Below are 22,835 nucleotides of genomic sequence, written 5' to 3'. Positions count from 1 at the left end.
GGTTGTCCCTTCAGCTAGGACGTGTAGTGAGACATCCGAGAAGCTAGTCATGGCTACTGTCACTGATTGCAACTGGACATTCCTTCCATCTCTCCCACACTTCCTTAGCAAACTTACGTTTAAAAATAGCGTGGGGTATGGATTCCGTCTCTGATTCGCACAAAGGGCAGGCACTATCAGTATTAATTCCTCAAAGAGATCTCATTTAGATTTGCATATGTTTAAGAAGAGGAATTGATATTATTGGTTTTGGGAATTATGATATATAATTGTATTCTTTTTAAAGGTGCCTTACATGAACTTGGGTTTCACCATGTGTAAAAGACGTTATTAACTCTGCATTACATATTTACATGCTTATTTGTGCATGTGTTTCTCAACATATGACCTGCATTTTTACCCCTCCTTACGAGACCTGCATGTTTATTTGATTTAGGATTAGAAGAATTGGTGTACTGAAGATTCAAGGTCAGTGTAAGAGCATTTTTGTTATCAAAATTGATTATTAGGAGTTTGAAGCATAAAGAAATTTACATACTCCAAAAATCCTTATTTTATAACACCCATCTTTATCAACTTGTTTCTTTTCACATACATCTGATGTATGATTACAATTAACCATTCCATGAGTTTTGCTTCCTTCCTTATCTTGCCGGATTAGTAGCAAGTGGGAGCATGCTTTGTTTATTATCACAAGGAGGTTAAGGAGAGCTAGTCCTGGTGTATTATTATTATTCTACATCACAATTTTTTTTTTCCTTTTTTTTGATAATTATAAACATGGGCAAAATTTGAACCTGGATGTCTCCATTTAAAACATTGGGATGAAGCAATATAAAGACTAATTTTTAATAAATTATATGTTTTTCTTTGAAAAATATTTTAAGAGTTTAGTATCCAAATTAATGAATTGATCCCCTAAATAAAACTAGTCGTTCAAGAAACTTAAAATAAATAAATAAATAAATTAGTATCTCATTAAAGAGAAAAAATTACAAATAGATTATGCAAATTTTCTAAAAGCTCCACTCAAATTATTTAAGGAAAAGTGATACTAGTAAATATTTTAGAACTCTCTAAAATGCACAATTATTTAAGGAAAAGTATTATTAATTTACTTTCACAACATTTTTATGACACTATCACCCTAAATCTTAGGTTTAAAACTATTATTAGTTCTAATTTAAATTCACTTCATAAATTATTTTATGTTATTTTAATTAAAATTTAGGCTAAAATGCAAAACTAACTTTTTTAACTTTCTTCAAATTTCATTTCAGTCCTCTAATTTTGCTTTTGTTTATTTCAGTCCTTTAAGTTTCAGATTTATTCAATTAAAGTCTTTCTGTTAACTTTTGTTAAAATATTTTTTTTAATAAAAAAATCTGAAAAATATTTTTTAATCATTAATTGAAATTTTTTTTAATTTAAAAAATTTGAAGAAAAATTTATAAAATTGAAAAATTAACCACAACATATAACAAAAGTTTATAAAAAAATCTTAATTAAATAAACTTGAAAGTTTGAAAACTAAAATAAACAAAAGTAAAGTTAAAGAACTGAAATGAAATGTTAAGAAACTTAGGGATTATTTTGATTGGCAAATTCCGTAACTCAATTCTCAGTTTTCATAACTCATAATTCAAAAATGGTGGGACCCATAGCAAAAAGGTTATTTGGTAAACAATAACTCTGTTTCCATAACTCTGTTTTCATCACTTAATTTTCTGATTTTTGAGTTATGAGTTTTTAGTTTCCATAACTCATAACTCAATGGCAATATTGTAATTAAACACATATAAGGGACCCACAAACAGTACCAGCCGCATCTTTTGACTACTTTTGACTTTTTTTTTCCTTTCTTCTCCTGGGTTGGCTGTTCAGTTTTTTTTTTTTTTTTTTTTTCATTGGTTCGGTCTGTTCTGTTTTTTTTTTTTTTTTTAAGCTTCGGTGAGTTTGGGTACTGAAAAAAAAAAAAAAAGCACCGGCTGACAGGTATGGGCCTACAAATAGTGTGAAAAATATTGAGTGATGAAAATTGGGTGATGATGCCAAACGGATGTGAAAAATTAAGTAATAAATTATGACTGATGAGTGATAAAAATTGAATGGCGAAAATTAAGTGGTGAAATTTTCTTATCCAAACAGCCCTAGTGGGTTAGTTTTGAAATTTACCCTAAAATTGATTAAGAAAATGTTTTGAAAATAACATCCTACACACGCCACTCTTGCCGAAATTTTCAAAATTTTAGTTCTCTCACTCTCACTCACTCGTCGTTCGCAGTTCGCACCAACAAAGCTCTGTTCCGCTCCGCTCTGCTCCTGGATCGGGCGGCGGTGACAACTTTGCCGTCCGGTCCGGTGGAGGTGGAGCTGCTGTTATTCTTCTTCGCATGATCTGCCTTCTTGTGTTGTTTCAGATCTCGCTTCTTCTGGTAAACGGTACCGCAGAGGTTGTCAGAGGAAGCGAGATCACGGTGACGATAAGAAGATCTGCAACCTCTGCGGTACCGTTTACCAGAGGAAGCGAGATCTGAAACAATACAAAAAGACAGATCACAAGAAGAAGAAGAACAGCGGTTCCACCGGACCGGACGGCGAAGTTGTTACCGCCGCCTCTGGCTCCCCCTCCACTCCTGGACCGGACGGCGAAGTTGTCACCGCCGCCTCTGGCTCCACCTCCACTCCTGGACCGGACGGCGTTTGAAGTTACGGAGAGGTAATTTTTGCACATCTCATTACATATTGAAATGCTGCTTTTGTGTTTTTTCCTTTTGAGTTTCATTGGATGCCATGGAAATAAAGTCACTAACCTTTTTGTTTGGATACAAATTTGGGTAGGCAAGCAGTTTTAGGATATCCTATTTTTTTAGGTTTACAGAGAGGTCATTTATAAAAATTTATAAGGTTAATTTTAGATAATTAATCCTAGGAAGTGTACTAAAAATTTGAATAAATATCTCTGGGAATCAATATTGAATTCTTGACAACCTTTGTCTCTTGCAATCAAATTACAATAGTAATGCTGAAGATAAGGAGGAGGTTTATGCACCGTAGTTGAATGTCTTAGAGGTATTGAATTTGGTTGAGGTTCAAGTGGAGGAACTAATGGTGGAGTAGGCTCAAAAAATGTACTTCTAGCAGTATCAACCCTCTTGTTCATTACAGCTTGCGAATTTGATAGCTATGTCATAGTGAATGGCACCAGTGACTCTGTCTAGAGCCTCCATTTTTGACACAACAGACGGATGAGTGAAGCTAGAACTAGGTGAAGCACAGAACAAGGGATGGTCAATTGCAAAGAGTTTTGACAAGGTTGTGCACAAGGTCGGTGAGGTAGCCCCTTGGATGTTGTCAGGTTAGGACTAGGAGGTATGCAGATTTGGTGGCACCAAAAGGGTCCACAAATGGATGGTTTTGATGAATTTTGGAGATGCGGTTTAGTGTCACAAAAACTATAGGAGCCATGTAAGGATAATTTTCATGAAGCCAAATGGTGATTGCTATTGGAGGTGAGGAATGGGACACAAAAAGATAGCCATTTGCATTTAGAAGGTTCACTGTGGTGCCATCATTGTGAATGAAGGTATCAATTGAAGGGTTGAGAGTGGGATAATCTTGAAGAAGTGAAGTCAGGTGCTTTTGGATGATCCATTTTTGTTCAGGGTCTGAATATGACAGAGCAAGTGAGTTGGTGCAAGAAAGTGCAGAATCAATGAATTGGATTGAAGATGCTGTTACCATTTTGAGAGAGAGAGACAGAGAGACAGAGAGAGAGAACTTTGGATGGCCAAAGATGAAATTTGTATATAAGATTTCGTGCCAAAATGTTAGCTTAAATCTTTTGTGATCTCATATGTTATTTCTTAATCGCAACACAGAAAAAGACCAATTCCTGTTCTTATCTAAATTTATCACAATATAAAAAGACCGTAAGGTTGGAGTCAATTATGAAAAGTTATCAACAGGTTTTTAGTTGCTTGGAAGCCAAGTACCTTGTTCACCTGAGGAGGTTTCCTGCTTCCTGTCCCATTCAAAGTCGTTGTGAACGTGTTAAAAATTCAATATTTTTAGAAGTTTCTTTCTGCTTCTTCTTTTTAATTTTTAATACTATTTTTTTTATAATTCATGAAAATGATTTATTACAATAGCTAGTTATAGTAAAGGGCTGTGCAGAATGGAGAATATTCTAAGCATGTATGTGGGTTGAAATTTGGCAATTCCTTCCTTACTAGCATTTTGTAGACTAAAAAACCTATGACTTGGCAACGTGTTTTCATCTAGACTTGACTTGGGACATAACATCACTGTAGCCTTGCCTCCTCTGGTTTTTTGAGTAGTTCTGACGTTGTCCAACCATAATGGTGCACTAATTAAAAACTATCGCTTGGAAGCACATCAATGAATATGACATATAGAACATATGAATACTTTGGCAGATTGAGATCCACATAGTAAGGTCAGCCTTATTTGTTAGAGTTTTTATAGAGAATAATAATATCATAGTATTCTTAAACAGTAAGTTTCGAAGATATCATGGTATTTTTGTTCACTTGAACCCTGCAGTCAACATAAAAAGATCAGAACGCTTGCATGCTAGTTCATTTATGTAAGGAATAGTGACAAGATATTTGTATATTTGTGTAAAATTTTTGTTATGGTTTTTTTTTTTTTTTTGTTGGTAAACAACATTGAAAATAGATTACATACAAATAAGTCTATTAGAAGCATGCTCAACTTTATCAAAGGACAGCAAATTCTCCACCACAGGCAATGGGCTATCAAAATTAACATAGTCAAAAAATTGGGTGGCTCCTAACTTAGCCAGTCCATCACCACACCGGTTCGCCTCCCTGAAGATGTGTTGGACTGTCGATTAGTGGAATTTCCTCAATAGGATCTTGCAGTCATTGAGCAAAGACTCCATCATAAGATTATTCATAGAATTATTGGTAAGCAATTAAACAATAAGCTCAGCATCTAGTTTCACACATAAAGAGTTAATCCTAAGTTGGGTTGCTAGAATGAGCCCATCCTTTAGAACCCATTATTCTGCCATGGCACCAGATGTTATGCCTAAACATCTTGCATATCCTGCAACCCATTTTTCATTCTTATTTCATTTCAGCCCACCTCCTCCTGCCAGGCCCGGGTGTAAAATGTTTAGTACCGTATAGACAGGACCTATATATAGAGAAGTCAGAATAACTAGTAGTAAAGTAGAGTAGAAATTTGGATCAAAGTTGTATCTATATCTGGTTAAGGTAGAGGCATAGCATAGACATCCAAAAACTTTAAGGTGGGAATAGGAAGGTGGATCACCTAACAGCTTTGTGGATTTAGTCTACAATTTTTTGTGTAACTTTCATTTCTATGCACTGCATTTTTATAAATATTTTTTGTATTATTTCTATTTTTAGGAATTTTAATATAATTATTTTTTTGTCTCTTTTTCTTTTGCAGGCGTTGACACCATCATTCCATATACCAGCAGTCCATTTATATACCATGTATATTTCAGTACACCATATGTACTGGTATTACCATATATTAGCGTGCATATATTCTGATGGTAGGTACATACATTAGGTATCATTACCATTTACTTAGGCAATATGTTCTTGGCATATGACCATACTAACTTGGCATATGACCATGCTTAGATATCTTTACCATTTACTTAGGCGATATGTGCTTGGCATATGACCATACTTACTTGGCATACAACCATACGTAGATATCATTACCATTTACTTAGGCAATATGTCCTTGGCATACGACCATACTTAGGTATCGTTTCCATTTACTGATTTACTTAGATGATATTACCTTGGCATGACCATACTTACGTACATATATGATTCAGGGTATTTTACATTTGTGGTTATGGATCCCCCTCCCCCTTTTTACATGCTCATTTTTCTGCCATTGAGGAATTTAGCCTTACGGAAAACAAATGGAGAATTCTTCATGTTTGTGAAGATAAGTAATTGGTTTTTCCAGTTGAAAACGAAATCTAATACTCATACATTTTGATCAGTGGATAGTGATTTGAAATAGTTGTTTTGTTTCAATAGATAGAGTGTCAAAGGGAAATGGTGTGTCATTTCTCTTAAAGATTAGACTTAAAGTGGGTTGGAAAGGAGACTGAAATTAATTGAAGCTGCATGGGAGAGAGAAGAGCAATGCAGTGAGCGCAGTGAAAAAGAAAAAGGGTGCAGTGCGAGTATATGAGAGCAAAGAAAATAGGGGAAATTTTTATAGCTGTGAGACGTAGACAAGTGAAGATATATTTGAGGTTTTCTTTTGTATTTGGTGTGGATCTTTAGTTGGATATAAACTGTGAGAGGATGTTGTGGGAATTTGATCCATGGTTTTGTCTTCAAAGAGAAAGGATTTCCACTTAAATTTTTATGTTCTTAATATCTTATCTTATGTGTGATTGAAATTTTGGCTTGGTAACTATTGGTACCTAACGTAATATACTCAAATTGGATGATATAAAAAATGAATGGTTTTAATTGAAACTCTTTTTAATGATTAATTTGAAACTACAATAAACTATGGAGATATTGTTAAATTTACCCAAATTTTTTTTACTAAAGTAATAACTTCTAATAAGGAGAGAATATAGACTTGCTGCAATGACTATCTAACCTCTATTATGTAATATAATATATGATGTGTGGAAATTAGTCTATCTAATTAAGCTTGACCAACAAATAGGGATAATATATGATCAGATCATAATTTTCTTACATGAGGTCTGGGCCAGTCCTCTTGGTGCAACTGTATTAGGTCCAAAGTTGCACAAGTCCAACTTGATTAGATCTGCTTTAAAATGCTTTCTCAAATCCAAAAAGTTGGGCAGCCCCATAGAGAGAAACCTCGTTGAATATCACTGGGCTGTATGAACCACTACCTTTATTAGAGCACTTAAATTAGTAGGTGTATAATAGAAAAATGACTACACTTAGTTAACTAAGCTCAAAATTCACTCATATATGAAAAAACAGAACAGAACAAAATTGTTTTTGCCTCCAGTTCTCGGTTTAACTTGGTTCTTGATTGGTTTTGGAGTTTTTTCAAGATCGGGTTAGTGGCCGGTTTTTGGTTCAATCGATCGGACTTATTAGTACAGTTTGGTTTTTAAAACTATGGTAAAAATACATAGTTACTCTAGTGACCGTATAAATTTACATTAACACTATGTATTTTGTTATTTAGTTTTTTATTCTTTCTTTACATATCCTTGAGAATGAAGAAAAAGAGTAGATGATAGTTTTTGTGTATGTAAAAAAAAAATAATTAAATTTTTTTTTATATTTTAATGAAATGTAATGTAAAATCTATAATTTGATGTGAGATGTTTTGAAAAGTTAAAATGTAAAATATAAAAAGTAGGTTTCATATAAAAATAGAAATGAATTTTAGGATAAACTAATGCAAATGCTCTTACTTTTACCTCCTAAGTTAAAAAAAAAAAAATATATATATATATATATATTAAACCTTAAAATTTTGAAGTAATACGGTAAAAGAAGTGTACCATGGGCCATGGCAATTTGAAGGGTCCTTGTTGAAGAGTTCCATTAAGTAAACTTTGACAGTTATTTTTTTTGGTAAATATAGACTAATATTAGGCCCAAACCTTGCTTAATAATCCGACTCAAATTAGGAATCATTGTTTTTCATTTAGATATCCTAGATTCCTAGTACTCGTACACCATGACACGGCCTAGAAATACCGTTGTAGATGGCAGCAAATCTATTTCTATTCTAAGTTTTAGAAGTTGTGTTTCCAACTCATTGAACACTTTACATACGGATATGTCAAAATGTGCAATGAGACTCTTTTTTATTTATTTAGTGTAATAATTATTAAAAATAAGACAAAAATGGTGTCTTAATTCTTAAAATTTCTTTGTGTAATTTAGGAAACAACAGTTTTCATTGTTTAAACAACAATACACATATTTTCATAATACTTTTTCACCCACATGTATTTTCATAATGTTTAAACAACGTTACTAAAAATTTCTTAACAGGCTATTAGTTTTTTAATTAATCTTGTTTGTTGTTGGAATTTCCTCTTAAACCCTTTTTCTAAAATTCACTAATCTAATTTCTCCTCGTCACATCAAATAGAGGTCGTGTAGGTAGAGAAAATTCAAATTTCAGTAAGAGGTTGCAACTTTAAACTATGGTTGATCGTGGTAGAGGTTGTGGGGTAGAGGAACTCAAGATTGGCAGGCAAAGATGGTTGAGATATTTTATATGATTTAAGATTTGTTGTAAGCTACTGAAGCTCTTCAGCAATGAGAACTGGTGAGACTCCATATAAATAAAATATCTTCCATGAACATGAGGCAAGAGGCTAATTGAAGGGTCAATTTGGCATGTGCAGTTGTGTTGAAGGATGAGAAATTTGAAAGAGTTGTTCTATAGATTGGGATTCTCCACCAAATTATGATGTCTACTTTGATGATGATGATGATGATGTAGGAGTGAGTACTTCAATGCATATTAAAGAAACCATTCAACAGAATAATATGCAAGTCCCAAGAGTGTTCTATTGGATATGGAAGGCTTGCATTGGCGCGTTGATTTGAATAATCCACTAGTGCTTGGTGAAATTTGCAAGAGAAAAAATTTATTGGAGATGGACACTTTCACTTGGATAGATGTGAATTTTTGTTATAAGTAATAAAACTTCATTGAAAAGGTGAATAAATCATACAAAGGAACCAAAGCACACAGGCAATGACTAAGGAAACAACATCTAAAACTATGGTGCATGGAAGTACAACCAGCAGAGAACCACATCTCAAGAAGCAGAAATAATTATTCAAATTTCCCCTTCCCCTCTTCTTGTAGCCAAAATTTACAATGAAAAAAAAATTCTATTACAATAATATACAATATTTTGAAAATGAATAATAAAGAAAGAATGCTATGCATAAATTAATGCTTTTCAAAAAAGAATGACTGCCGACAATAAATTAAAATACATAAGAACAAGAATATAATTAAAATACATAAGAACAAGAATATGGTAAAGTTCAAAGTACAAATGAAAACACTAAAAAAACCAATAGAGTTGCATAGAACTCTAATACTGTTTTTTATATATAATAAAACTTCATTGAATGAAAATAATCAATTACAAATAGCAAAAGCACACAGGAAGTGTGCTGAGGTAAACATGAAAACAAACAAAATATTGTACCAAAGACACAAAACAACAAAGCAAGTTTTTGTTTATGAACATATCCACTAACCAGAACAACCATGTTTAGTTAATTTCTAAGAAAATAATTAAGCTGAGGAAAAGAAAAGAATTTTGCTGGTGACAGAAACATACCCGTGTGTAAGATGTTGGAGGCAAAACTTGGGTCGTTGAAGAGTGAGAGAGAGGATAATTTTCTGTTCTCAATTTATTTTGCTCAAGGATTGTATTAATATACAAGCACTGCAGTATACCATCCTGATCCAGCAGTCTTGTGTTCTGGTAGGACAATCCAAATTTTGTTCAAATTTATACTAAACCCAGCAAAAAGTAATCCAATAAAAAACCATTTTTTATTTGAATAATTAGAATGATAACTAATGCCTTTCGCATCAATATTAGAAAGAACTCAAATTGAATTACCCTATTCTCCATCTATTGGTGCAATGAAAATAATTCATTAAAAACATAAGAATGAAGAGAACCAATAAGATTGTAGCAATTAAAATTGTTAAATTACCAATTGTCCCAAAAGCTTTAGCTATTGGTAAATTTAATCATCTCACCACATACTTCTAACACTCCCCCTCACATGTGGGATGAAACTTAACTTACTAATTGTTCCAAAAGATTAAGTTATTGAAATATGATAAATTTAATCATCTAACCACATATTTCTAACAAAAATGAAGAGTGCAATTCAATAAAATAGAAAAAATAAAGATTGAGAAACTGAGGCTGGGCCTTTATTGTAGCATAAATTGTCTTCAAACTACACAAGCACATCTAAAGTCAAATAGTTTTGCACACGAATACTAGCTTATTTGATGCACTTCAGATATACCAAAGTGGGGAACAAAAGAAGGAAAGGGATTGGCCGGATTAAAGTGGCTTATCTGTGGCATTTTCCATGCTAAACACGCCCATGTCAAACCTTCCACCATTATGTGTACAATGAAAAAGGGGTAAATCATCATCTGTAACATAGATACAATTAGGTTTGATTCCATTGAGGCTCAATGCAGTCAATGACAATGATGAACTGTCACCCACAAACAATGCTTGATCACCCAAGCTATCAACCTTCACCCATTTGTATTTAAATTTACTTCCCTATTGAGTACATCTTTTTAATCTTTTAACTTTGAACCCAATTGTCACATAGAGGTTTTCATTTTCATTGAAGCCTTTGTCATCAGATTCATCCATAGGGTCCTCATCTTCAACATCAACTTCAGAGTCTTCATCACTAGATTCATTTTCACTGTAGTCGGACTCAAAGGACTCATATTTACCTTTGAATAAAAATGACCTCCTCGAAAGCATCTAATCAACAAAAGGTCTCCTGATGATTCAACACCATACTTTTGGATATGCGTTTGGATGTATATACGTGCTGATTCTTTCTAGAGAAGGCACAAAAACTTTAGCCCTTGGCTTTTTGTTATCATCAATGTGACAAACAGCAAGTCCACCATGATGATCTACAGCATAAAATTTACCTTTGTAAGATGCAATGTCAGCAAAGCTCCTTTGAGAACTTTCTATATCCATCCAAGCTTTATATCCTGGTCTAGTGAAGGCCAATTGCTGATGTTCACCATAGATTACCATGAGAATGCAATTACAATTGCAGTTGCAGCCATAGTTCCAAGGACTCTTTGACAAAACAGCCTTCTTAAGAAACATTCCACAAAGCCCTTTAGGCTCGAGTTCGAAGTCATACTAACAGCGAAAGGTAGCTTGGGATGGAAGACATAATATATGTTTAGACAACGTATGCAAGAGGTTAATTTGTAAATCAGTTCCTATAGTGAGCAACCATCCAAAAGATGTTCCAAAGCATCTTCTTCCAGAAACCAGCGGCAGCTTCAAATCATAAACTTTTAGTATCTCATAATTTGAAGAAGCTACGTGTCTCATTTTGCTCGTTATTGCTGTTATCGCTTTGTTCGTTCTGCTCAGCAAGCATAAGCCAGGGACAACTAGGAGGTAATGGGAATTTCTCCGGTGAATTTAGGAGTGAGTGTTGCATACAGCACCTGAAATGATGATATTATCATAAAATAGTCGATTCACTATTCGAAAGAAGACACACATGGAATATCAGCCCACTTTGACATCTCAATATGTTGGTTATCCTAATATACTGCAGAACAAAAGTTAAGAATTGACATCATACTTATGTAATCCGAAATAACTTCAAAACATAAGAAGTTAAAGGATAATGGTTTTAAAGAATAATATTACACATGTAATGTTCTTAATATGAATCGAACATGAATGTATATGAAGACGGATTTCCAAGTATCAAAGTATACTGGTACAAGAAATTCAATTATTATTAGACTACAATCTGTACAAGTTCATGTAATCATAATTAAGATCACAATTAAGAGAGGTCATTATTTTGATGTTAGTTTCGACAAATCAAAAGTAACAGTTAAATTAGAACATTCTGGTTGGAGGGACTGCTCTCAATTATCAAAGCAAGACACTTTTTTTTTTAATAGTAGGAAGCTAGATGGTAGGACCATTCAAACCACAAAGTCATTCAAAGAATAGAACTTGTACAAGTTCATGTAATCATAATTGAATTACAATCACAATTAAGAAAGGTCATTACTTAAACAGTTAGATAAGAAGTAACATTCTGGACTGCTCTCAATTATCAAAGCAAGACAACTTTTTTTTTTTTTTTTTTTAATAGTAGGAATTCTTAACTCCTAGGCTCCTATATAGCAGAATCTAGATGACAGGACTATTCAAACAACAAAATCATTCAAAGAATAGAACTTGCATAGAACTCTGATAAAATAATTCAAATAATATTGTTCCCACTAATTAAAATCAAGAATGATTGGTTTCTATGAAATAAAACATGTTTGTATGCTAGTGACACAGACATATATCCATGTTAAAGTGGAAGAGGACCTAGAGAAAGGAAACTTGTGTTTTATATTTTATAGATGTCGAGTGTTCAAATTCTGGTCTGACTTGGAATATAGAAATATAGAAGGAAAACCGAAAAACAAGAATTCCTAATTTGGGTCGGATTTTTTTCATTGTCAAGGATATGGGCCTATGTATTAGGCTCTTTCTTTCAATAAAATGGAACTGTCAAAGCCGAGCCTTTAAATTTTTATTTTTTATTTTTATGAAAGAAATCTATTGAAGAAGATCTAATTAAGTTGAACTTATACAATGTTGGGCCTAATCCACTTGCATGAAGGGGAATGACCCCGAACTCAAAGCTTAATGTTAGATTTTTCATATATTTCATATTATATATATATATATATATATATATAGAGAGAGAGAGAGAGAGAGAGAGAGAGAGAGAGAGAGAGAGAGAGAGAGAGAGAGAGAGCTAGATAAAATATTATACACATGCATAAATGCACATACACAGATATAAACATTAATATTTTGATACTAGAATAGATCATAATTTACAAATATATTATATATAAAATTAACAATTTTCACATATTTATATTCACAATATAATTTTTTAGGTGAACTTACTGTCTTTTAAACTCCAACGAGTATAAAAAAGTTGTTTAGTTTGATATTAAATATGTACAAAAATTAATTTTTTTATTAGGGTTTGACATTGTTGCAAATTGAAATTTTAAAATATAAAATTTCATTAGAAAAATAGGATTTGTTATTAGGTAAGTCAATTAATTTTTTATTTCATTAGGAAGATATGATTTGAGAGTGTCCCAATAATGCTTGGTACTTTAAATTTTAAATAAATTCAATAATCTCTCTTGAGATTTTGGGAGATGAATTAATGAAAAGAAGTTTGCTGGGCCTTAGGAGAAGTTTTCTCAATTTTTTTTTTAAAAAAATAATTTTCTCACACTTGCTTTATTCTAGGACAGTAGAACTGTATTTATAAAAGGATTCCTAACTTGTTATAAAAAATTAAAAATTAAAAAAGGATCCTAACTTTGTTAGGATTTTAACAAGGTGGCTAAATGAGTGTGGCGGCTCAATAGTGATACTGTGCCCAGATTTGTAATACGTAATTGTCACTTCCATATTATCATTTGGGCTGCCTAATGTTGTGGACTTGGGTTGGACCAACAGTCTCAAAACAGATCTCATTGAGTTGGACTTGTGCAATGTTTGCGCCTCCTCCAACTGCACCAAGGGGGGATGGTCATGGCCTAGGCTCAAAGTTTCTGTTCAAAACAATAGATGGTACTCATTTGACAAAGTTTCTGGTTTCATGCAAATTCATAATTTTGAAGTATTTATTTATTTCGTTAAACATTATATAATTATAGTTTATCCAAAAAAAAAGGCTTTGTTATTTTAAAATTTAAAATAATGACTTATACCTTATCATGTTTATTAATTTAAATTATTTAATAAATCATAGCTATTAATGAATATAATGCAGAAGTAAGTAACTACGGATTTTTTATCTACCAATCACAACTTGACGCCTTAATAAGTCATGAAAAGAAATGTTTAAAACGATTTTAGGGGATTGTATAAATTTAGGTATTGATTCTCACATCCCTTAGTGTACACCATTATTATACATCACTCATTTCACTTTTTTTTTTTTAATTTATTTATGAAGTTTCAACCTATGGCTTTCTGATGATTGTGCTATTTATCATCGGATCAAGACACCAATCAGTTTTTGGTGTAGGTAGGAATTGAATCCCAGATCTCTTATTTAACCATAAAAAATTATACCAATTGAGTTAATTAGAACCACCTCATTTCACGTTTTAAATGTGAACATCAATTTAAAAAAAAAAATGAGATGACACATGAAATTATAAATATTATGTATCACATTTATTTACATTTATAAAAAAATTATAATAAAAAAATACATTAGTTAATAGTATTTTAACTCAATTGTTATTTTTTATTTTATTTTATTTTTTTATTCCTTGCAAACTAGGCTTATCTCTGTCTTAGGGTGGTGTGATCTAAGTCCTCTATAATTAAGCTTAAATAGTAGGTACTAGGTCCTTATAATAATAATATTAAAAAAAAAAAAAAAAAAAAAACTAGGTAGCATGTGCTATTTACGCCAATGTCTCCTAAGATATGGTAGATAGTAAAAACATCTCTCCAATAGGCTCTTTAAATATAAAATGCTCTCTATTATAGATAGTAAATCTATAAAATGACTCTCCAATAAACTCTCTAGACCTGAAATCTTTTTTGGCTCATGAACAGTAGCTCATCAGACTATGAGCTATTATTCATTTTTTAAATATTTTTTTTATTATAATAATAAGATATTAAATAAAAAAATGTTGAAAGATATATAATTGTTAAAAAAATAAATAATGAATGAAGAAATAATATTTAAATGGAATAAAAGATGAGATCAATAATATATTGGAAAGTATATTTAAAAAAAGTAAAGAGGTGGAAGGTAACTAACTACCACCCTACGCTACACACAAACACACACGGGAAGAGAGGGATGATGAGTGGAACAGAGAAGGTGGTGTGTGTAACTGGAGCCTCCGGTTACATAGCTTCATGGTTGGTCAAGCTCTTGCTCCAACGTGGATACAATGTCAAAGCCACTGTTCGTGACCCGAGTCAGTATACACTCTCTCTCTCTCTCTCTCTCACAAATTTGGTTTCTTTCAGTTTTCAGTTGCATCATACACTGTTTTGGCATGCTTTAAATTCTGGGTTTGGTTCAACTTTTTCATTGATGGAATAATCACCAAGTTTTAATCCATCTTTGGATGTGTCAAAATGTTGTCTTTTTTAGCTAAATAAAATATTGTCCCTTTTATTAAGCTAATAGATACCAATTTCATAAGTAATCTATACAATTTACTTATTTCCTTCCTTTGAGTTTAAATTCATGGGATAGTTTTGAAAATTGGTAACTTTTATTTTGAAAACAGTTCTTTAAATGATAGTTTCTTGAAAATTGGGGTTTGGGGACGGGGAGAGTATCAGGGATATTATTTTCCGTTTGTATATATAAAAAAAAAAGGGTTTCTGAAAAGTTCAGTGTCAAGGATTAACCAAGGGATTGGTCTCGTGGTTTTCAGGCCATCCATGAGGTTCTGATTCAATTTTTGTTCTAAATAAGTATTTTATGATGTTAAAGTAAGACAAAAATATTGGTTTGACTGCAATAAAAAAGTAGTTTCTTGAAACCAAAATGCAAAAAGATTTGAAGTACAATAGTACATGTAGGAAGGACAAGCTTGAAAAGCAAAACTTTTACTAAATCCCATTAGAAGCACTAAGTTTTCCCTTTATCACTTGGGCAAGGTTATTATAACGTATCTTTGAATGTTTTGGCAATTCAGAATTTCAAGCATCAGTTACCATGGTTTCAAACACATAATTACCTGTCATTGCTTACTTTTTTACTTGACCCTATCATTACTTTCACTTTATAACAAAATGTTAAGAATCTAATATAGTTGCTTTCTAGAAGAAGGAAAAATGCCTAAGCAAAAGAGCCAACTTTTAGAGTTTTTTTCTTTGATGGATGTTTGATACCCAAGTAAAAAGCAATACTTTGTGCACTACAGGAAGAAATTCCTATTATGTTATATCTGTGAGTACATACTTAAAAAAAATACCAAAGAAACCCTTCAGATGCCTTCTTTTGGTGGTGTTCTAAAGGACCTAAACCAAAGTCAGCCCCTACAGGAACATCACAATTACATCTATCTGAGGAGGCAATTTAGGTTCAACTTCATGTACATTGCAACAATACCATGTTTGTGGATTGAAGGCCTAATACCAGCCAACACTGGTAGATGTCATCAAATGGCTTGAGAACTTGCAAGTTGCAACACTTGAAAATATTTTATTTGCCATTTCTTTAGTTTTTACAAGCTAGTCATATAAGAATGCACTGAAAGATAACATCCCAGACAGTAGTTGTTTATCATCACCATATAGATGTCTAATTGTGAATTTTTGGGGCTAGCATTCATGTCATGCTCAAGTATTGGCCGTAATGGTAAATCTGTAATTCCAGGACTAGAGTGTGCATATTCCACTTGTTAAATGCATGAAAAAGGTTTCTGTGTTATACATAGACCAACAAATAAGTGTCCGGTGAAAAAATAATAACGCTTGATTAGTGACAAGTCGCAGTATTCCTTTTCCCAATAAGTAAATCAGTAAGGCATTTTTTGTATGGTTCTTTTCATGTATGTTTCAATATGTTTACTAAGAAATCATTTTTCCATGAGTTTCACATAAAGGGATATAAAGATAGTGTGAACCCTCATTCTAAGGGTATGCTTCATCTTGATTAACCATTTTGGATGTTGAAGGAAAAAAAATCAATGTGTGTATATATGTATATTACTTAAAAGTGTCGTTGTTGAACTTTCATAATTCACTAGTTATGTTTGTATATTCCATAGATGATCCAAAGAAAACAGACCACTTACTTGCACTTGATGGAGCAAAGGAGAGACTTAAGTTGTTCAAGGCAAATTTACTGGAAGAAGGATCATTTGATTCTGTAGTTGATGACTGTGTAGGTGTATTTCATACAGCGTCACCTGTTTTTCTTGCAGCCAGTGACCCACAGGTTCATCTTATAGCATTTTTTTTCCTTGAGGCAAACTCAATCAGTTAATATATAGTTCCAATTTTGCTGTAAATATGGTGATATTCACATTCTTGCTTCTTTTTGTCCGGTTGGTGCTCCATGTTGCTTTAATCAATTTACAACAACTTAGAGTAACATGCATGATTACTTGATTTAGTAATCTGTGATTCTTACTTTGTGCACGTGCTTTGGCCAACATTTCAAAGGTTGTGATGTTGATTTTATTGAAGCAAATAGAGTTTGGGGGTAAAAAGTGAAAGCCAAATTGAGCAACTAGAGTTGACTTTGGGGAGAAGAATTGCCAAGCCTTAATACTGAGTAGTTTGCTAAATAAAAAAGCTCCAAAAAAGAAAAGTTATATGGTATGGTTTACTCTCCTAGTGTTGATAGATAGTGTGTAGAGGCAAAGGTCACAATGGTTTCATTCTTACAAAATTCTCATTCCAAGGTGTTGGCAACCAAAACTGTTTGAAAAGTTTAATGGGATTAGTTTTGATTGCTTAATTTTCCACTTTTTCCCATGTTTCAGGCAGAGTTGATTGATCCAGCAGTGAAGGGAACACTTAATGTTCTTAAATCATGTTCAAAATTTTCTTCTATCAAGAGAGTTATTGTAACGTCTTCAATTGCTGCAATCATGTGCAGCAGAAAACCTCTTACCCCTGATGTGATTTTGGATGAAACTTGGTTTTCTGATCCAGTTACTTGTGAGGAATCAAAGGTGTGCATAGGTTCTACTCCTTGAATTCTTAGTATCCCTTGTTATATTTATCCTGTATAGAAACTCTAATATTTTAATTTAAACACTTAATTGGATGTTTGTTCATATGTATGAATACTACTAACTGACAAAAATCATTCTTGTAGTCCTTTGTTCATATTGCGGATATGGTAGAATTCTTTTAGGATCTTCACTGTTTTAGATACATTTTAAAAAGATCTACTTGATACAATTAGTCATTGCAGTGAAGTTGGATAGATTCACATTCTCATGATAATATTAAACAACTTTTTAAATAGAATATAATAGATAATGCATTGTTTTTGGCCCTGAACTTAACCCTGGAAGAATCTCTCTCATTTAAAGTTCTTTATTTATTTATTTTTTTTGGTTTCAGCTTTGGTATATGCTCTCAAAAACCTTGGCTGAGGAGGCTGCTTGGAAATTTGCTAAAGAGAATGGGATTGACATGATAACAATGAATCCAGGGCTTGTTATTGGTCCTCTCTTACAGTCAACTACTACATTCAGTGTGGACACAATTCTGAATCTCATAAATGGTACTCTTTGCAACCCATAAGGATATTGTGTATTTTCTATTCTACTACATGACTTTTAAATGTTCAAGTATCTGTTTTGCTCGATCTCAGAAAGAAAACAAAAAGTGCAGAATTAGTTCTTTTGGTGTTTGAACTGCCTTATCTAATAAGGTAGCATATGTTCTAAGCATAATAAGTATTGATGTAGGGCTATAAATTGTAAGTGCCGGAAAATTTTCTCTAATACTAGGAACCTTGGATCTAATATTCTAACTTTCTGGTTTGGTTGTTTGAATGAACAATAACTGTATCAGTAGTCGAGCTAGGTAAATGTTCGTAAGTTGATTTTTTTGATAGGTATAAGTTCCTGATATTTTGTTATGATAAAAGGTTTATTTCTTGGGATACCTTATGCTACCATTTTTTCCCCTATTCATTACTGAAATCTAGTTCTAATAATATGGAATGTAAATCAATTATAAAGAAAAAAAATAAGGTGAAATAACACCTGATTTTTTGAGAATGCACTTGAATTCAACTATTTTGACCTGCAAAGTGCCCCGCCTGAAATACATAGATCAGGATTATCCTATATTCCGTGGATAGAAATAACTTGTCTCAAAATACAGTGCTCAACAATGTGCTTTTTAGCAGATATTTAAATTGTATAATCTGTGATTAACCAACTTAACTTCTGCATATTAGCAGATGCACCTACTTTTCTCCCCCCTGCACCTCCTCTCTTTTTAGCTTCAATCATTCCGCATAATTCTTCAATAATTTCCTGTATTGTTTTCTGGGTGCAGGATCGTACTCTTCTTATGATGGAAGTTATAGATTTGTTGATATTAGAGATGTGGCAAATGCACATATTCAAGCATTTGAGACTCCATCTGCTAGTGGCCGATATTGTTTAGTTGGAAGAGTTACATCCCATTCTGAGACTCTCAAGATATTGCGTGAACTTTTCCCTGCTTTGTTCCCAACCCAAAAGTGAGTTATGTTACTTACATGGTATGGAATGTTCCTATTTGGTGCCGTAGACAGAGGCAACTAGGTTCAGTTTGCATGCTTTAATGTTCCCTGTGAGGTTATGTTGCTTGTTTTTGATTTACTGGTTCTCTTTATATCTGATGAGCTGTTCCCATCAAGCAACAGATTAGATAGAAGCCATGCCCAACCATTTTTCTAGATCTTTTTTGATTTCCCTCCAACATTCTTTAGCTGTCAAATACCACGGTAACATTGAAGTTTTTTTTTTTTTTTAGTTTATATGATTCTGACTCATTACAGGGAAAAGTAGCATGGGTACTTTGATCGTGGTAGCCGCATGTTATTAGGAATAGTTAGAACTTAGAACTTCTTCATTAATTTGTTAGAAGAGAATCGTGCCAGGGACTTTAAGTATAAAACTGGATATTACAACATGTCTCATAGATTAGGCACTATATTTACAAAGTTTCTGTTGATGCTGGAGAATGAAAACTACAGGAGTTGGCCATATTTCCATTGAGGTTTAGAATGGTTGAAGCAAAAATCTGTGAAATAACTTTAAGCTGTCTGAGGAAAGCTGAAGAAAGACAACACAGTTTGGGATTGTACAGAGAAAACTAGTGATGAATATTGACCCAAGGGCAGAGGAAGGCCACAATGAGTAGATTAGCCCATGGTTCAACTACTATTTACCATGGATAGTGCTGTGTGGTGAAAAGGTATTCTTGTAACTGAGCCTACCTAAGATATGACATGAGGCTTTAATTAGATTCATCAATTTGATAATGTCACTAGGATGATGATATGATTTCCAGGAGCTATGAGGTCAGTGAGAGCACAATATTTGCTTCTTTGAATGGTTTCTGTAACTTGTGATGTAACTTAGATTCTAAGACGTTTTGACCCAGAAACAGAAACCTGAAGTAGTTCCCCCCTCTTGGGATTCAATTGGTTTGCAGCTGCCAGCTTTGTTGTCTAAAGCCTGAAATTTATTTCAAGGCACTGCAAACCTGTCATTCAATGATACATGGTCTGTAAGAGTATCATTCTGGTCAAAGGAATATTTTTCTTCTGTAATATAATCCATCAATATGTTTCTGAATAGAATGCTTGAGATTGTCGGATTCTTGTTAATTTGTGTATGTAACTGTGTTGCAGAAAAAGTGAATGACACATGTTATCATAAAATCGTTTGTACACTTGCAATTTTGGGAGTATATGCAAGGACATGCATATAGAATGATGTTTTTCAGTAATGTCTAACGTTCGTTTTTTTTTAAGTAGTAATGTCTAATGTTCTCAAAGGGGTTATGACTATGATTCAACTGTCCGTATAGAAAAAAAGGATAATTTTTTTTTGCTTACAAATTTTCCTCTCTCTCTTGATGATGATGATGTCCTCCATTATCCACTTCAGACCTGCATCGAATTTTTTGATACATCACAAAGTTTGAAGAATAGTAAATTGTGTCTTTTTCATGGCAGACCTGAAGATGACAAGCCTTCTGTGCCGACATTCAAGGTATCCCAGGAGAAGGCAAGAAGCTTGGGTATTAACTTCATCCCTTTGGAGGTAAGTCTCAAGGACATGATTGAAAGCTTAAAGGAGAAGGGCTTACTCAGTTTCTGAATTATGTGTTGTCTTAAAGAAAGTGAAAGCAAGAAGCTTGGGTATCAACTTCTTTCCTTTGGAGGTAAGTCTCAAGGACATGATTGAAAGCTTAAAGGAGAAGGACTTACTCATTTTCTGAATTATGTGTTGTCTTAAAGAAAGTGATATAAGTATATGCAAATAAATGTTATCTTAACACTCAGTTTCCTGGTCTTGAACTTTATTTTCCCATATTGAATGTTCCATGATTTTAATATTTATATATTATTTTGGAAACTATGTTAGCTGGCACAATATGTAAATCAACTTCTCTTGAAGTTAGAGTTCAAGTCTTTTGTACAGATTGAACATTTGAACTAAACATTTTTTTTAGTTCCCTAGTCTAGAATCTAGATATATGAAGATGTCTCAATAACTAGCTTATTAGGTTAGTGAACAATCTGCCAATTCACACTTTTGACTTCTGGGAATGTACATTCTTACATAAGTGATAGATTAATTTGCAAAAACATTTTGAAGGCAATGTTCCCATATGGATAGTATATGCAATTGAACCGGATACTAAGAAAGTCCATTTTAAAAGAGATGATCATATGGCTTGATATGTTTGTGGATCTCACAAGTAGAAAATCATTACCAAATACCCCTTACATACTCACAAATCAAATGCTATAACCTTGAAAATATTGCCAACGAGGGATTGCTTTCTATATTCTTGGTTTTTAGATATAGTTTAAATAAAATAAATAAATAAATAAAAAGCTGTTTCAAATTTTCAATGCTTCATTATGCTTTTTCTCTTTACGATTCTTCCCGCAGGTCCTTATTTCTGCCTATGTACTTTAACAAGATACACAGCCCTTACGAATCTTTGTGATGGCAAACACAAAGTGCTAGAACTTAGCCAATGACAAGCATATATTGCCCAACTTTTTTGTAGCTTAAATCTACAAGTCCCCTCAATATTTTTTTAGTGGATGTGAATTTTAATAAATCTATTGTTGGATTATATTTTTTTCTTATATATTTCATGTTTACAAAATTAAAGATCAATAGCTATGTAATTAATAAAATATTTAAATTTTAGGTTTTTGTAGTTTAAAATTATGCGTAAAAAATAAATTTATAGAATGAATAGTAAATAATATCCTATTGACATGAAATTTGACATATGTATTAAGATTTAAGAACATATAGAAAATGCAATTCAATAGTTAGATTTTCAAACTAGGTAATAATGTTAATTTTTTTTAGTACAAAATTTATAACCAAACATTATCTTATTATTTTGAACGACATGAGGTTCACAATCAATCCAAATCATAAACTTAATATAATCTGAGTCCACCACAATGTCAGATTCGCATAAAAGAAAATAGGTCCAAATTTTCAATGTCATGTCATAAAATACACTTACAGGCCAACACCAGTTTTCATTTGTTTTATTTTATTATTCTTTATCCTTGCAGATACCTATCTTTCATCTCTCGTCAATTTTGGAAATGTCCTTATCAATTGCAACAATGGTACCCAAAGGTAAATTAGTCCAAAATGGTTTTAAAAGGGAAGAACATAAAAAGGACAGAATTTGGTTATAAGCTTAGCTACAATTTCTACTAAAAAATAAATAAATATGACTATATATTCTGAAAATTTAACGGTTGAATTAACTGTTCTTAATGTTTTTAACACATATCAAATTTTGTGTCAATCGAATGTTATTTACTATTTGATCCATTAGCATATTTTTTATGCATAATTTTAAATTACAAAAAATTTAAAATTTAAAAATTTGATTGATAACATAACTATTGATTTTTAATTTCTTAAAAATTTTTGCAAACGTGAAGAATATAAAAAGAAAAAATAATTCAATAGTCATCCAAAAAAATATATATAAATAAGTAGAGTTGTAGTTTTATGCTACAACCGAGTTTGTAACCAAATTTTGTCCTAAAAAGAATTCTTAAGTTCCTCTTATTTGGTAATTCCAGCCATCTTCCAACAATTCTTGAGTCCATCTTCCAACAGCTCAATCGATTGAAGTAATCACACAACGGTAATACTGTGCAGCTAAAAGGCTACAATTGAGCTAACATAGTAAGAATATATTGTGCAACACTCTCTATTTCTATGCGCAAGGTCATCTTTTA

At 32.5% G+C, this 22,835-nt stretch overlaps 2 protein-coding genes and 1 pseudogene across 3 annotated transcripts; 1 reads left to right on the top strand and 2 right to left on the bottom strand.

Annotated features, from left to right (window-relative positions):
- Positions 1 to 2,762: 2,762 nt before the first annotated feature.
- LOC115986509 lies at positions 2,763 to 3,959 on the bottom strand (annotated as a pseudogene).
- A 6,152-nt stretch (positions 3,960 to 10,111) lies between these two features.
- Positions 10,112 to 10,918, bottom strand: LOC115984546 (putative F-box protein At5g55150). The gene is made up of 3 exons (XM_031107582.1): positions 10,623 to 10,918; positions 10,373 to 10,493; positions 10,112 to 10,312 (listed from the first exon to the last, which is right to left on the bottom strand). Exons 1-3 carry the CDS (start codon positions 10,916 to 10,918, stop codon positions 10,112 to 10,114), a joined length of 618 nt encoding a protein of 205 aa, XP_030963442.1.
- Positions 10,919 to 14,650: 3,732 nt separating this feature from the next.
- On the top strand, positions 14,651 to 21,054 carry LOC115986505 (tetraketide alpha-pyrone reductase 1-like). 2 transcript variants are annotated; one of them, XM_031109614.1, is made up of 6 exons: positions 14,651 to 14,817; positions 16,627 to 16,796; positions 17,347 to 17,538; positions 17,936 to 18,098; positions 18,884 to 19,070; positions 20,556 to 21,054. In XM_031109614.1, exons 1-6 carry the CDS (start codon positions 14,697 to 14,699, stop codon positions 20,698 to 20,700), a joined length of 978 nt encoding a protein of 325 aa, XP_030965474.1. In that variant the 5' UTR covers positions 14,651 to 14,696; the 3' UTR covers positions 20,701 to 21,054. The 2 variants fall into 2 exon arrangements, with proteins under 2 accessions (XP_030965474.1, XP_030965475.1); XM_031109615.1 differs by having other exon boundaries at positions 18,884 to 19,091; positions 20,556 to 20,644.
- Positions 21,055 to 22,835: the final 1,781 nt, after the last annotated feature.

The sequence above is a fragment of the Quercus lobata genome, chromosome 4 (genome assembly GCF_001633185.2).
Source record: "Quercus lobata isolate SW786 chromosome 4, ValleyOak3.0 Primary Assembly, whole genome shotgun sequence".
NCBI classification, from domain to species: Eukaryota; Viridiplantae; Streptophyta; class Magnoliopsida; order Fagales; family Fagaceae; genus Quercus; species Quercus lobata.
The sequence above is the reverse complement of the archived record's forward strand: the minus strand, read 5'-3'. Positions and strand labels throughout refer to the sequence as shown.

What these genes read in the sequence shown, in the direction of transcription:
- LOC115984546 (XM_031107582.1), bottom strand. Translation starts at nt 10,918, where the DNA reads ATGTTTCTTAAGAAGGCTGTTTTGTCAAAGAGTCCTTGGAACTATGGC. An exon ending in TCTCTAGAAAGAATCAGCAC is followed by an intron (nt 10,494 to 10,622) that starts GTATATACATCC and finishes GTCCGACTACAG; the next exon opens with TGAAAATGAATCTAGTGATG. An exon ending in ATGTGACAATTGGGTTCAAA is followed by an intron (nt 10,313 to 10,372) that starts GTTAAAAGATTA and finishes AAATGGGTGAAG; the next exon opens with GTTGATAGCTTGGGTGATCA.
- LOC115986505 (XM_031109614.1), top strand. Translation starts at nt 14,697, where the DNA reads ATGATGAGTGGAACAGAGAAGGTGGTGTGTGTAACTGGAGCCTCCGGT. An exon ending in TTGCAGCCAGTGACCCACAG is followed by an intron (nt 16,797 to 17,346) that starts GTTCATCTTATA and finishes CCCATGTTTCAG; the next exon opens with GCAGAGTTGATTGATCCAGC. An exon ending in TTACTTGTGAGGAATCAAAG is followed by an intron (nt 17,539 to 17,935) that starts GTGTGCATAGGT and finishes TTTTGGTTTCAG; the next exon opens with CTTTGGTATATGCTCTCAAA.